The following is a 15,167-nucleotide window of genomic DNA, read 5'->3' as shown; positions in this document are numbered from 1 at the left end:
TAGGTTAGCCAGCCTGCTTGCGAAGATGCTTTTCCCTCTCTTCGTTAGGTGGAGCCCATCTCTGCCTAGCACTCCTCCTTCTAGGAACATCATTCCATGGTCAAAGAATCCAAAGCCTTCTCTTCGACATCACCTGCGTAGCCATTCGTTGACTTCCACGATTCGACGGTCTCTACCTGGGCCTTTTCCTTCCACAGGGAGGATGGACGAGAACACCACTCAAACTCCTTTATCCTTCTTCCCAGAGCCACGTGGTCTGCAGTGATCCGCTCAAGGTCATTCTTCGCAGTATCATTGGTGCCCACATGGAGAAGTAGGAAGGGGTAGCGATCCGAGGGCTTGATGAGTCTCGGCACTCTCTCTGTCATATCGTGAATCTTAGCTCCTGGCAAGCAGCAGACTTCTCGGTTTTCCCGGTCAGGGCAGCAGATAGATGACTCAGTCCCCCTGAGGAGGGAGTCCCCGACCACAACTACCCGCCTCCTTCTCTTGGGAGCAGAGGTCGTGGAACTCCCTTCCCTAAGACAGTGCACATCATGCCTTTCAATTGGCGGAGTCTCCTTCTGCTCCCTTCCCTCAAATGTATCATCTAGTCCACTCTCCACATTAGTACCCGTGGAGAGAACATGAAAACGGTAGTTTACCTGTATCTGCATTGCTGGTACATGGTACATGCTGGTACATTGCTTTCTTCCTCTGGAGGTCACATGCTGCCAAATTTCTTCACTGTCCTTCTGTTCCTGCTGCGCAGCCTGCTCTGAATCTTCAGAACGTTGTGCCTGTAGAAGCATATCCTGACGTCTGTCCAGGAAATCTTCAGTTTCTCTTATGCAACGCAGGTCGATACTTGTTTCTCCAGACCTTGAACCTTCTCTTCCAATATGGAGACCAGCTTGCACTTTGTACAAAGTCGCTTCTGTCCTGTGGAAGAAAGACAAACATGGCACATCCAGTGCAGGTCACAACAGCTGAAAACTCCCTATCCATATTACCTTCCTTCTAAGAGCTTCCTCAGGTGTTGTAGTAACTACTCAGAGAAGCTTGCGAGATGAAAGCCTCAGTGGACTCTCCCCAGGCAAACTCCATCTGTTAGCCTCTCTGCTGTTCGCCACTCAGCTGGTTCGCAGCTGACTGCCTTTTTATAAGTCAGGCACTTTTCTAGCTCCCCCCTCAAAGTGCTGCAATTTCTGCGAAAGTGGGGGCTGAAAGAAATTGTCCTACTGTAGAAAAATTGGTGTTAGATGGCCCTGTTTAAAACAGTCATGTCAAACCTCAAATAATATTCCTCCCCTTCATATCCCTGGAAACTGCTAAAGAAAAATCAAGCAGTGCACAAACTACACCAAACATTTTAAAATGATAGCATAGATCCTTTCCACCCCTGTTCAGATGGAAGTCCTAGTACAACCTGAACTGTAGGTAGAACCAGCCCTCTAGAACAATGTGGTGCCACTTCAAGGCCAGGGCTAGAGTTAGTGGTGCAAATCTGGAGTCATTTGGTCCATGGATTCTGAATATCATGCCCCCCTTTGCAGTAAGGAGCTGAGTTTAATATTCAAATCGCTCTAACATGGGTATTGCATAGCAGGGGCTGAGGCAGACTTTGGGAATGGGGGAGAATACCAGTTGGGCTGAATGAGCCACTTCACACCTCTGCAGTCCTTCTCAGTGGCAGAGGGTTACGCAGATCCTCTTCCACTTTTCTAACAGGGAAGTGTGGAGTTTGGAGCTCCCTCTGCTCCCACCAGTGCTGCTGCCTCTAGGGCTCCTTACTTCCCATTGTTTACCACCTTCTTCTCTCCCCATGGCTCCTCCAGCCTCACTAGGGGTACGGAGGGCCAGGGGTAGGGCACAGCTGGTAGCTGAATGGCAGTGAAGTGTTCCCAGGAAGCCCCCCTGTGCCCTCCACAAGTGCCCCCAATCACATCACCCCTCACTACCATCACTTCCTCAAAAACAAGGGAAATTCACTGCCCAATTTTTCTACAGTCGGGAAGGTTGATTGGCAGTGTTTCATACCCTTCCAGGATGTCAAGGGCACCTCTGAAAAGCAGGGAACAAAGGGTTAAGGCACACACCAGCGCCACCCAGCAACCTTAACTCTGCTCTCTTTGAGGGATTCCCTGCCCATCATAGCACTCTATCCTTCCAGATGACATGGTGCGGTGGGGCACGCAGGACATGGGGACAGCAAGAGAAACCATCAGACTGTGTCCTCACTACATTCCATCTCTGCACAAACTGCCCCCTCCCCCTTGTCCAAAGGATGCCTTCTGTGACATCATCTGCACTTCCATGTTTCCTGTCATGAGCTACCAGACAACTCCAGAGACACATGGCAAGAATAAACTACCATGCACTTCTATTATCCAGCCCACGGAATGCAGCACAGAAATGAGGGGTCCATGATCCTTCTGGGTGCAGATGCACCCCTCCTCATACTGCAGCATGAGCTGCTACACCAGGCAATCCAGCTGTCCTGAACGCAGAGAAGGGCAGTTGGAGCTCATGCAGACAAATGAAATACAATTCTGGGGGACAGAAAAATGCACATTGACTTAGTTGTTCCTCGGATCTGCTTATTACAGGGCAGCCCTGCCTGAAATATACTTACTGTATATCCTCAGTGGCTCTTGCCAACTCCAGTGGGCAGAGCTAAGGTTGTGTGCCAGGGATGATGTTTCCTTAACTCATGGTTTTACAAGGTTTAAGCCTAGGTGCAATCAGTGCTCTGCAAGGGTATGAGGCACTGCTATTCAACTGTTACTCCCCTGTGTTTGTGTGTTTGATTTAATACAAGGACCTATTAAAAGTGACAATAAGATAATCATTCCCTAATTAATTTTCACTAATATTTCAAATCAAGTGGCAAAATACTTTACAGCAAGTATATCCAGCTCTCTGGTACCTTTCATGTCTGGCTTTGAGCTTGGAAAGGTGTCTAGAAGCTAACGAGTCAGTTGCTTTGCAGCTGCTTTAGAAATAGATCCCTTCTATTGTTAGTTTCATTCAGAGTTGGTTTAATATTTTCACACAAAGGGGCTTTTGTGCAGAGCCATAACCTCGCTCTGGACATTGAAGAGGTTTTCTTTTTAAATTAAATTACAGGTCATGTGGTTTTTGGCAGGGAGGTCCCTGCTGATTCAGCTCTTTTTAAGCTTCCACATTGATTACACCTTGTGTCAATATGTACTTAGCGCCTATTAGTGTGTGTGTCTCTCATTTCTCCCTTTTGTTCAATAATTTCCCAGAATAGAACATTAAAATAGAGGGGGAAAGGGGGAAGTCTAAATTAAATAAAGAAAGAAACTGAACAAAAGCCTCATCTAGTCATATCACAGTAACCAGTGAATGTACTGAGCAAAGGAATATCAGAATCAGAGATTGTTCTTTCTGTGACTCTGGCTCCTGTGTGTGTGTTCACCTTTTTTGCCAACTAGAACATTATTTAAAAATTCTGCCAGAATTAAACAACAACCTGAAATGCTCACTTCTGTATTATGAGAGGGACACACCAGCCCTAACTCAAAATTGATATATATAGAGAGAAATACTTCATTATCCCACATACTAGTATAATTAACCTGTGGAACTCACTGCTGCAGGGCATATCTGATGCAATAGTTTAGTAAGTTTCAAGATTGCAGGATATTTCTGAGGTTATTGAAAATCATAATATTTGGGAATTATTGAGCTATAAATAGCTCAACAAAATGAAAGAATGGTTTAGACACTTCTATGATTAAGGACAGTAGCTGCAGTTATACTAGAAGGGGAAAAGTCATAATGGTTATTGAACCTTGTGGCTCATGGGAGTCAGGAAGAAATCTGGACTCTCCCACTGTGGAATACAGCACAGTACAACTGGAGGCATTATCAATGCTGGGGTCTTATGCCTTCCATTCAGATAGCAGCCAGTGCTTGGTGTATCAGAAACAAGGAATCTAGCTGGAAGCAACACTTGCCTTTTCTGGTATGAAAACTCCTGTTCTCATATAATAAAGAGAAGGAGTCAGAACATTTTAAATACGTTGGGCAACGATGCAAATCCATAGATCGCCCAGACCCAATATAGGATCTCAAGTTTCCTTAGAGCTCTGGCTTCAGGGTTGTAATACTGACACTGAAGAAAGAACTTACAGTACTCTAGAGAGCATGTCACTTCCCACAGATCAGAGGACATGTCTAGCAGCGGTGAGTCCCCTGGAGTAACCTCTATTGGCTACACATTTTTTCATCCTTCACACTGTAGCTGTGCTTTACTAAGTTTTAGTCACCTCTTAGCCTTTAAAAAGCACTGTGTCTTGGAAACAGGAGCAATACAGCCAACAGCCCATTCTCCTGTGTTCTCACTCCTCAGTTAGATTTAGAGGCAGAAGCAGCATTGGTGAAACAAAAGAAAAGCCCAAAAGTAAGATAACATATAGCTAACTGAAGAAGCAGCCTCTCTTCCCAAGAATCTGGTGCTAGAAACCTTTCACAGCAACTCCAATACTAAGGGCAGTTACTACTGGAGAAAGATATACATGACCAGGGACCTAGTTATCTGAGGATGCACCTCTGCCCCTAGGCCCAAGTAAGGCAGGCGGGATGCCCTTCCTTGGGACTGAGCACTCAGAGACTAGCAGAAGCATATATATACTCAGTGAAGAGCTCACACCTCCGGGATCTGCTCCTCCTGAGGGGGCCCAAGAATGGCTAGCTTTAAGACACAGCTTAAAAGAGATCTGTTTGGTCAAGCAATTTTCAGTGGTCTCTGGACCACTTTATTTGCAGGTCATGGACATTTTTCTAAAGGAGACTTTTAGTCCTATGTTTTATGGCCCACCAGCCCCTGTAAAGATGCTTGACCCTGCCCTTCCCAGTAGACACACCCACTGTGGCTGGGAGGTCTGCAAGCCCCATTTCTATCTGCAACCTGTTTACCTGGAAAAATAATAGTGGATGTGAATCTACACAAGATAAGAAAAAGGATGATAACTCTATCAAGAGAGTTCAGCAGGAAGGAGGATAAAGCAACGTGGCCAAGAGCCTAACCATAGGTCTGCTTCTGCTACACCCCAGAGCAGAGCCAGTCATTGGTGTGGAAGAAAGGCCACAGTCTATAAGTGAGTCTAAGATGGTTCAAATTAAAGTAGAAGTGAGATGCTTTAACTGATAATGTCTTATATCCTCCTGTTAGTTCCTCTGTTTTTATACTCACTCTCTCTGGGCTCCTCAGTGTATATAAATGACAGCAGTTTAGACTCAAACCCACTTGCCAACCCAGAATTTATACCACCTTGCACAGCTCTAAGTTTATTCCTAGGTGTGCAAACAGGCTCCATCATCAGCATGCAAGCTGCCTCCTCACCAGGCAGAGGAGCAAGAGTCATCCGAAGGAAGAACAGGCCAAAGTCAGCCCTGCTGTAAAATGAAGTCAGTGGAGCTGCATCCATGGACACCCAGGACTGAATTTGGTCTCTTGAATCTGGCACCTGGGTCTTAAAAAGATCTTCAGCATAAAATGATCATTGGGAACAAACAAATAAAAGACAAACTTAGAAATAGTACAACTAAGAAAAAGATTTTTACACTGCAATAACCCCCTCTCACTAGCAACCCCCATATAGAAACAGGACTGCAATATTATCAGAGTGAGTATGTAACATGGATTACCCTCAAGATCCACCTAGGCCAGCACTGAAGGCAGATGAGCCAATTAGCCTCCTCTACCCTAGACAGCAGTGACCTTTTCTTCTTGGAAACTGGTAAAAGTTTCTTCATGAGCTGGGTTGAACAGTGCTAATGGGGAAATGACCTGGAACACAGAGCAAATTCATGACCCCAACAGAGTGGTTTGAACATCTGCCAAATGACTCTGGCAGGAAGCCACAGTCTTCCAGTCATAAGTCAGCTTCTAAGGATGATCTGTCAACCTTATCCCTCCCACTCAAGCCCCCAGCCCTGTCAGAGGTGCCAAACAACTCCCATAACAGCTGGGATAAAAAGAACTCCCAAAGACCTTGATAAGTCAATAAAAAAATCTCTGTCCCCTTTTAAAATTTTATCAATGGTTTGTACTCTTTTTATGCTCCTTTGATAATGAAGATCTGAAAATGCTTGCCTCCCTCTATCCCCTGACAAAAAATCTGCTTGTTTTTGATATTACAAATTCAGGTATTATCTACCTTAAAATATTCTATGGCAAATAGAGAAACTAGTAAAATGACATCACAAAAAAGTGAATGTTGAGCAACTGAGATTTGCCAGCAGATTAATTAAAATGCTTTGTTTTCTGTTTTCATTAGCATTTATTTAACTCCAATCCCTAACAAACATGTGGGAGAAAGGAGGTCTTTATATTGAAGATTCAGCACACAAACCTTCCAGGCCTTATAAAAGGGCACAAGCTCTTTTAAAAAGAACTGACCAACCTTTGCACATCACCTTTAAAAGCAGTTCTCTTTGGGAACTAAAGATTGTTTACTCTGTGTAGAAAAGACTTCAGGGGAGAGCGGTGCAGCTATGTTCAGCATTAGCTCTATAAAATAACCTTCAAATGAAGCTGTCTCCATAACTCTATTACATAGCTATTCTGTTTAATTTTCCCTTCCTTCTTTAGATCTCTGTCAAGTTAGGATGTAAATTCCAAGGAATGACCCCAAAGATTTCAAATTATTAGCATAATAAATTTTGAAATGTATTAGTGCTTTACTTGTTTGTAGACTTCAGTTAATTACCATCTAAGGAGCAATAAAACCAATAAAGATCCTAGCCCACTAGTTAGATAAAATAGATCATAAGGAACTTCATGCTTTTTCACCAAACTCTTCAGTCTTCTTCTAAAACAAATGTCTTGATTTCAGTAACATCTGTACAAATCATAGGGCCAGATTCTGCCACCCATACTCACAGTATTACCTTACTCCAGGGGTAGTCAATAGGAAGACCATGGGCAAAATCCAGACCACCAGATGCTTTTGAATGGACCCCAAAATATTTTTACTTTATTATTATTTATTATTATTATTATCATATTTTTAAAATTATTTTCTCTGCAGTCTATACCTTGATCAAGAAATTTGGATCTTTACAAAAAATAATTGACTACCCCTGCCTTACTCCATGAGAAGTTCCATTGATTTCAATGGGACTACTTGCAGAGTAAGTATTGCTCCATATCTGAAGTTACATCACCTTTATGAGGCAGCCAGTTCTATTAAGCAACTATTTTTGCCAGTCCCATGAGCAGTCATCTAAGACATGTTTCATTCTATATTATTTGCCTTCAATCACTGGGTAACTTTATGTTTGCCATGATTACTGGACACATTACTAAAGTCTTCATCACTAAAGTAAATGTATATAAAATCAATCTGAGTTCCCTTTATCTTTAAATAATACTCCTGAGGATTTGAATCTCACACTAATGTGAAAATTCTACCCCATTCTTTGACTTTATTCATTCTTCTAACATTTTAAAACTTCAACTGGCTCACCATCACCACTCTTTTCCAGAGGATAGTCCTAGCTCCTGTAACCTTTCTTCATAACGTAGATCTTTGAGACCCACAGGCATTTTTTGTAAAAACAGATCCATCCCCTGTAGGAACCAAATCCTACAGCCCATACTCCGCAACACTCCTGATGCAGCCCTAAAGCATATATTTCCTGTTGCATTGTACAACCAACACAGAATGTAGTATTCCAGACAGTCACTCTAGCCAGGGCTCTTTTGGAAACAGTATTACCCATTTGTTGTCTCTTTTTAAGTAAGGTACTTTTGTTTTGCTCGTCTCAATTCAGTTATCCACACTAATCACTCCAGATCCTTTTCTTCAACCATGGGATAGACATACATTCCGCTTAGCACGTTGTTCCATTGTTCCTACATGTTTCTACTCTGCCATCCGCTGGCCCAATAACCAAGACAATCCAAATCCTTTAGAACCTGAGTGCTTTATTTCCCACTATGTGCTTCACCTCTAATGCTGGTAGAAACTCAAGCCTGAAAAACCATGGGAATTTGGAACTAGAGGTGGGCCAAAACTGGAACTTCAAATCCAATCCCTTTAAGATTAGAGGGAACGCCTGGATATGAATCTCTAAATCTGAACCTGACCATATGGTTCTGGTTCCAACTCAGAATGCTTCTATTTGCTAGGCCTGGTTCAGATGCAGCCAGCATGCCACAAGAACATTTCACAAGACGGCAGAAATCTCACAATTTCATGAGACATGATCATCCAGCACTGCAACGTTCCCACCATCTGGCCCCATCAAACTCAAAACTTAATCCAGATCAGAACGCCGCTTCCTCAGCTCATCTCCATTCAGTAGTCAAGTCAAGTTCTCTCCAGGACTGTTTACTCACTTCTCAAGCAACCCTACTAGTCATTTCCCAGAGGGGGTATAAACCTCACATGGGCATCTAAATTAATTACAACAGTGACCTAAAGTGTGTGTGGGGGGGGAGCCATTAGCATACTTCACCAGTATTTTCAGTATATTTGTTCCCAGTTATAGATGTCAGGAAAATCTGACTCCCAGAGTGACAGACTCAGAGAAGAATATACACACACAGCTCAAGACCTTCAATCAACATCCCTTGCCTTAGTAATAAAAACCTCTCAGCATTCCTGCCTGGTAGCACAAGGGTTAAAACCAATCGAGCACAGAGTGCTGGACAGGCATCAAGGTGGTTGCTGTATCACTACATTATCAGCTGGGGGAAAATACAGAGAACAGAATCGGCTGCTCCACGGAATGTTTCCTTCCCATGCTTCTGTTGCAATGAACACAAGGAAAGGTAAGTGGAAGCAACTTCCCACATTCCTCCAATAGTGTCTCATCAGAGCAGGATAGCATGGATCTGCACCAGAGTATCAAATAAATCCCATAAGAAAGGGCAGGTAAATAGTTTAGGGTGAGCAGATCAATGAATTATTGGAAACTTTCTACTTGTTTTGCTCAATAACTTCTTTTTCTTTTGCCACCTCTGCTGTTATAGGATAATGTTCAGGCTTTATTATGCCCCGTGTGCTACTTTAAGGAGCTTTAGAGATTGCATGCACAGTGCACGTGTCTCTGCTAGAGTAATAACTTTGCAGCTGGAGGAACAGATTGGTTCTTTTGCAGAAAGAGCTTCCAAATAATGAATTAAGGCAAGACCTCCTGGACTTTCCTACTTTTTGAAAGATCAGATTAATTCTGAGAGGTTGGGGAACAGGGTGCATCTACTGTTGGAATTTTAGAAGAAGAAAAATGCTCTGAAACATGCAGAGAAAATCTAATTGCTGGTCCAAGAGGATCTTGAATGTATGGGCTAATACTGTTGGAGACAAGCATACACAAAAAAAGAATACTACATTGGCAGACATGTAAACAAAGACAATAGACCAGAGCTACCCTATCAGCACATAATTATGGGCTTTCTAAAATGCAAGTTAAGTACATAAAGGATGTATTATTAACCTAGCTTGTAGATACTATAGGTTAGATAGAGGAGATCTGTACATGCCACAGTGATGGGCATGGATAGATAGAGATGAATAAGCCTGGAGTTCGTATTTGAGAGATAGTCTGCGCTGCCAATGATATGTGACTGCAACATCAGTACTTTGGGGAATTGATCTGGCCTCTCCCCCATCACACCCCAATAAGCAGGTGTGCTGGTGCTCACCCTAGAAATCTCTGGGTCAGCACCCATGGGCAGAAGTATGTGTGTCATACATAGGAAGGCAGGATCTAGTGCAGTAGGTGCCATTAGAACACTGTTCACAGGGCACTTGCAAGTAAATTGCCACTTAGAGTTAGTTCATGTAACTGCAATATTCATTGTTAATTCTTAATAAGAAATGCTGCAGTAATGTTCATTTCTCACAAGTAGTAATGGTGCAGATTTTAATTGTGTCTGCTCTAAACCTGCACAGAAACCCTGAGAAAATGAGAAGGCAATATTCTTGCCCAAATAGCTTGGCCATTCCTGATTTATCCTTCCCCCAAATAAATTGGAGATGAGGAAGTATAATGTTACAGTATATGCCTGCTGTATGATGCGTGGGAAGTCATGCTGAAAAGCAATGGATGGATTTGATGGGCATAGGATCAGTACCTTACCATCACAAGTTTCAGTTTTAAAGTACAGAACCAGAACCAGGCACTGGTGTGCATCACAAAACAGATAGTCTCATTTTCCTGACTAAAATGAAACCGCTGCTTTGTTGCAAGAGTGCAATAGATCATCTGAAATCACCAACTTCTCCTCTTCTTGTTTTCCCATCACTTCAAAACAGTGGAACTATCTAACTCTAATTTGCTATATTCTCCCCTCCCTTGTAAATGGGGTTGGATGAATTCATGTGGCCTAATTTCAAACCCACTTGAATATCCTGTGTTTGAAAGTTTGAACTGAACACTAGCAGCGCCTGCCACTTAGGAGAGACTGTAGGGGAAAAAAAGGAATAGAGAAAGAACATTTCTAATAAAGACAACATCTCTCTCGTACACAGGGCCCCCACAGGGTATGCTTAGCATTTAGAGGGGTCTTCTAACCCTGATATAGCGCACAGGGCTCTCCATAATGATTTATTGAATAACCCAAGTGGGGTAGAGAGAAGCATTTAAAATACAGGTTATAAAAAGGTTTGCAGATTTCAGTCATTCACATTGTTCACTAAAATTGCTAGCCCCCCACTCCTCAAAGCAAGTTTAAAAGCTGAAGTAAGCCCCTCTCAAAAGAGAGTTTTTAAAAAGAAATGAGACAGCCTCAATGCCCGGGACTGTGATGCTACAGCACAATATGGTATATGCACACCTGAATTGTACTGAACAATTTCTCTTTGTTATGCACTGCTTCCTGCGCTGGCCTATATTTTTTCCCCCTTCATGACACTTAAGTGTGAAGCACAAATTAGGTGCACGAGCAATCAGACAAGGAAGCGCAGGGTAGGAAAGGAACTTCAGAAATGGAGTTTGCGTCTCAGGAGTGGGGGGGGGAGGGGAGGGAGGAGTTGATGATCAAGATCAAGTTCAGACCTTGCTCAAAATGGGTGCAACTGTGTTGACCTCAGTGGGTGTATCTCCAATGACACCAGGTCTGAATTTGGTACTTTATCTTGTATAAGCTTTGCTCTCTTTCCAGGACATACCCATGGTCTTCCATGCTGATAAAGCCATCATTTCCCCCTGTAAGCACAATGGCTGCAGCTAAGGGAGCAGTTCTTTCTCTTTGCTGAATTACATGTCCTTGAACAGAAAAAGGCGTGTGGTTGGGAAAACGGATTAGGGTGCTCGTCAGCCAGCATCAGTGTTCTGGGCTTGGATCTACAGCAGGTTGAGTTGCACGTAAAAGATTTCCTAGCACCAGCCTAACATCTTGACAGACAACTGACGGCCTCTGTTACAGAGTCCAGCCCTGTGTAAGTGGGCATAGCTCCCACTGACGTCGAAGAAGGGTTGTGACCACCTGCAACAGTCCTGACTGTAGTCTGTAAAGAGGGGGGGGGCTGCAAGTCCAGACTGAGCTGTGCTGGCAGAACTGCTTGGGGCCCAAGAATAGTACAGCAAAGATGACAGTGAGGACTGAGATGCTTTGGCAGACATGCCTGGAATGGGATCCCCGCAGACAATGCTTTCCACTCCACAGTGGAGGAGGAGAGATGAACCACTAACTGCACTGGTCTGTTATTGGCTAATCAAAGGAGATGCATTGATCAAGCTCTAGAAACCATGTCCTGTCCTCTTAGATGATGTGAGCCTGCATGTGGGTGGAGCTAGGACAGCCTTAATGAAAGTCATCATCACTGGTCCTCCAAGAATTGTTTCTAGGGTGGAAAAAAAATAGCAGACCCCAGTTTTAAAGGCTCAGTGGAGTAGGGAGAGAAAAACAACCTCTGGTCACAGACTGATTCTCTGAGTCAGCAACTTGCCCATGTCGGGGAAAGGAAGCAATTACCAGACATACCAAAAGGGAATCCTATCCAGCCATTGCAATCCCACTCTCGTCAAGGTGAAAAGCCTATTCAGCCAAATGATAACAGATTGTAAATAGATACAGACAAAAGGATGTGAACAACCTGACTAAGTTAGCCCAGACACACAACATGCTCCTAAGGGTGCGCTGCTCAGCTTATGTGCTAAGACTGTCTCTCCCACATTTCAAAATGATGGCCGCAATTCACTGTTGCCTTGCCCTTGTGCAGTCATTTATACCAGTACAAAGAGGATCAAGAACATTTGCACTAGTGTAAATGAGTACACAAGCCCAGGGCAATGGTGAGTCTGGCCTATATAACTGAACAGAGAGAAAACCCAAGTTGCTCCACAGACCCTGGACCTAACTCTGCTCCTAGTGAAATCAATGGCAAAACAGTCACCAAGTTCAGCAGGATTAGCTCCTGCAAACATCAGCAGGCATTGAAGACAGACAATAATACAATGTTCTTCCATGTTATGGTTGCTCAGTCCCCATTATTGTGCCTTACATGGTACTGGCATTTGGGGCGCATTGAGTGTACCTAGCCATGTCATCTTTGCATCATTTCCTCTTGCCGTGTGTTGTCAGCTAATATTTTCCATTTGTTTTGTCTTAATCTCCCCCTCCACTCCCCCAGCAGACACTGCCCTCTTGTTACTCTTGGTCTCGGTGCTGGCAGCAGGGTCCCTATCTCCCAGCGGAGAAGTGCCCCAGGAGCCTGACACAGAACTCCTAAAATGCCCCAGCTCATGTGCCTGCAGCTATGATGACTACAGCGAGGAGCTCAACATCTTCTGCAGCTCCCGGAACCTCACGCACCTCCCAGAAGACATTCCCAGCAACGTTAAGTCATTATGGCTGGATGGAAACAACTTCCTTTCTGTGCCAGCTATGGCCTTCAGGAACCTTTCCAACCTGGACTTTCTTAACCTGCAGAGCAGCCAGCTGGCGAGCATTGAGCAGCATGCCTTCCATGGGTTAAAGGGCCTCTACCACCTGCACCTGGAACGGAATAGGCTGAAGCATTTGGCACCAAACACTTTCCTTCACACACAGAACCTTGCCTCCTTAAGCCTCAACAACAATCACTTCAACAAGATTGAGGAAGGCCTGTTTGCTGGGCTCTCCAACCTCTGGTACCTGAACCTCGGGTGGAATTATCTAGTGGTGCTGCCTGACAGAGTGTTCCATAACCTGCCTAACCTGAGGGAACTGGTCTTGGCTGGGAACAAGCTGCCCTACCTGCAGCACCAAATCTTCTGCAGTCTCAGTGAGCTGAAGGAGCTGGATTTGAGTGGGAACTTGCTCAAGGGCATCAAGCTCAATATCTTTGTCAAGTTGCAGAAACTACAGAAGCTCTACCTGAACCACAATCAGATCAATGCCATCGCCCCACGTGCATTCATGGGAATGAAGTCCCTCAGGTGGCTGGACCTCTCCCACAATCGTCTCATCTTGCTCTTTGAAGAAACATTCCTGGGCCTTTTGAGCCTGCACGTGTTGCGTTTATCCAGTAATTCGATCACCAGCCTGAGGCCAAGGACTTTCAAAGACCTCCAATTCTTGGAGGAACTACAGTTGGGACACAACAGGATCAGGAGCCTGGCGGAAAGGACTTTTGATGGGCTAGGCCAGCTGGAGGTCCTTACTCTGAACAACAACCAGATTCAAGAGATCAGGGTTGGGGCATTCCTTGGGCTCTTTAATGTTGCAGTGATGAACTTGTCTGGTAACTGCCTCAAGGCACTTCCCGACTATGTCTTTAAGAGCCTAACCAAGCTGCATAGCCTTCACCTGGAAAACAGCTGTCTCAGCAGAATCAGGCCACAAACTTTCTCCAGCCTTTCCTGCCTCCGGAGGCTCTTCTTGCAGCACAACACCATATCCATGATTGAAGACGAGAGTTTGAATGACCTGCATGATCTTTTGGAGTTGGACCTTAAGCACAACAGGCTGACTCATCTCTCCCCCAACATGTTTGTAGGCCTGAATAATCTGGAATACCTTCTCCTTTCCTCCAACCAGCTCTTGGAGATCTCTCACAATGCTTTCAGCCCACTTCAGCGACTCTTCTGGCTCGATCTCTCCAGCAACCATTTGGAGATGCTGGACAACAGCACAATTACCCCCTTAGCAAACTTGCGGTATCTTAGCATCAGAAACAATTCTCTGGAAACCTTCTCAATTGGTTCTCTGGGCCCTTCGCCTGTGCTGGAGCAGCTGTGGCTGGAAGGAAACAAGTGGCACTGTAATTGCTCACTGAAGGAACTGAGAGACTTTTCCTTGAAGCATCCCACAGTGGTTCCACGTTTTGTACAGTCCCTTATGGAGGTGGACGATTCCCACACACCCGTGTACGTGTACAACAACCTCACCTGCCTAAGCCCACCAGACCTGGCAGGCCTTGACCTGAGGGAAATCAGTGAAGATCACTTTGCTCACTGCTAACTAACATACTTCCTCTTTACAGAGGACTTTCTGCTTTCTATAGTTGACAGCATTAGACACATACTTGCACAAGTTCCGGTAGAATCTGGAGAACTACTTTCCCACGGGCTAATAAGTAAAAGGGTATAGCTATCTGGCATCTCAACCACCTTCCTTGATCTCTTTACCAAGCTCACCAGGGCAGCAGTCCAAAATAGCGTGTTCCACCATTCACCATTACCCAAGGAGGCCAGTACGATTGCACAGCACTCTTTAGCTTTCTCTCTCCATGCTGTACCATTACTATATTTGTATAGCTGCAGTTTTCAAGAGAACCAGCATACCAGCTTTGGCTGAGCAGTTGGGGTAAACAGGTTCTTTGGACTTTGCAATTACCTTTGGGCTATTTGAACTTAGCATTGTGATTCAGAGCCAGCATTCCTTTGCCCAGCACTGAAAAGTGAAGGAAAGAATGGGTGTGTGTGAAGGTATGGATGGACAGAAGCCTTCTCCGAGGACAGTCTTTTTCAATTCCAAAATTAAAACTGAAAGAACCCAAATAAACTATGATAGTACAATAAGAGTCTGACTGAAAAGCCAACCTGAAAGGGTATTGCCCGCTAAGGTCCAGCATTTGGGTCTCACTCCTGAGCTGGGACCAAAGGATAGGCAACTGTCTAGCCACCAAGAAGCAAAGAACATCTCATATCAGTTTTTTAGCAACCACTCCTGGTTAGCAGAAGTGCTGTTGTCAATGAATCATGGAGACAACCCTCCTTAA

At 44.3% G+C, this 15,167-nt stretch overlaps 1 protein-coding gene across 1 annotated transcript; it reads left to right on the top strand.

Moving 5' to 3' along the window:
* Positions 1–12,420: 12,420 nt before the first annotated feature.
* On the top strand, positions 12,421–14,626 carry IGFALS (insulin like growth factor binding protein acid labile subunit). The gene is given in 2 exon segments (XM_038420078.2): positions 12,421–12,477; positions 12,479–14,626. Coding segments are annotated over 2 exon segments (1,986 nt in total). The 3' UTR covers positions 14,408–14,626.
* Positions 14,627–15,167: the final 541 nt, after the last annotated feature.

This window comes from Dermochelys coriacea, chromosome 10 (assembly GCF_009764565.3).
Source record: "Dermochelys coriacea isolate rDerCor1 chromosome 10, rDerCor1.pri.v4, whole genome shotgun sequence".
Taxonomy (NCBI): domain Eukaryota; kingdom Metazoa; phylum Chordata; order Testudines; family Dermochelyidae; genus Dermochelys; species Dermochelys coriacea.
Note: the sequence above shows the minus strand (reverse complement) of the source record. Positions and strands in the feature narration are given on the sequence as shown.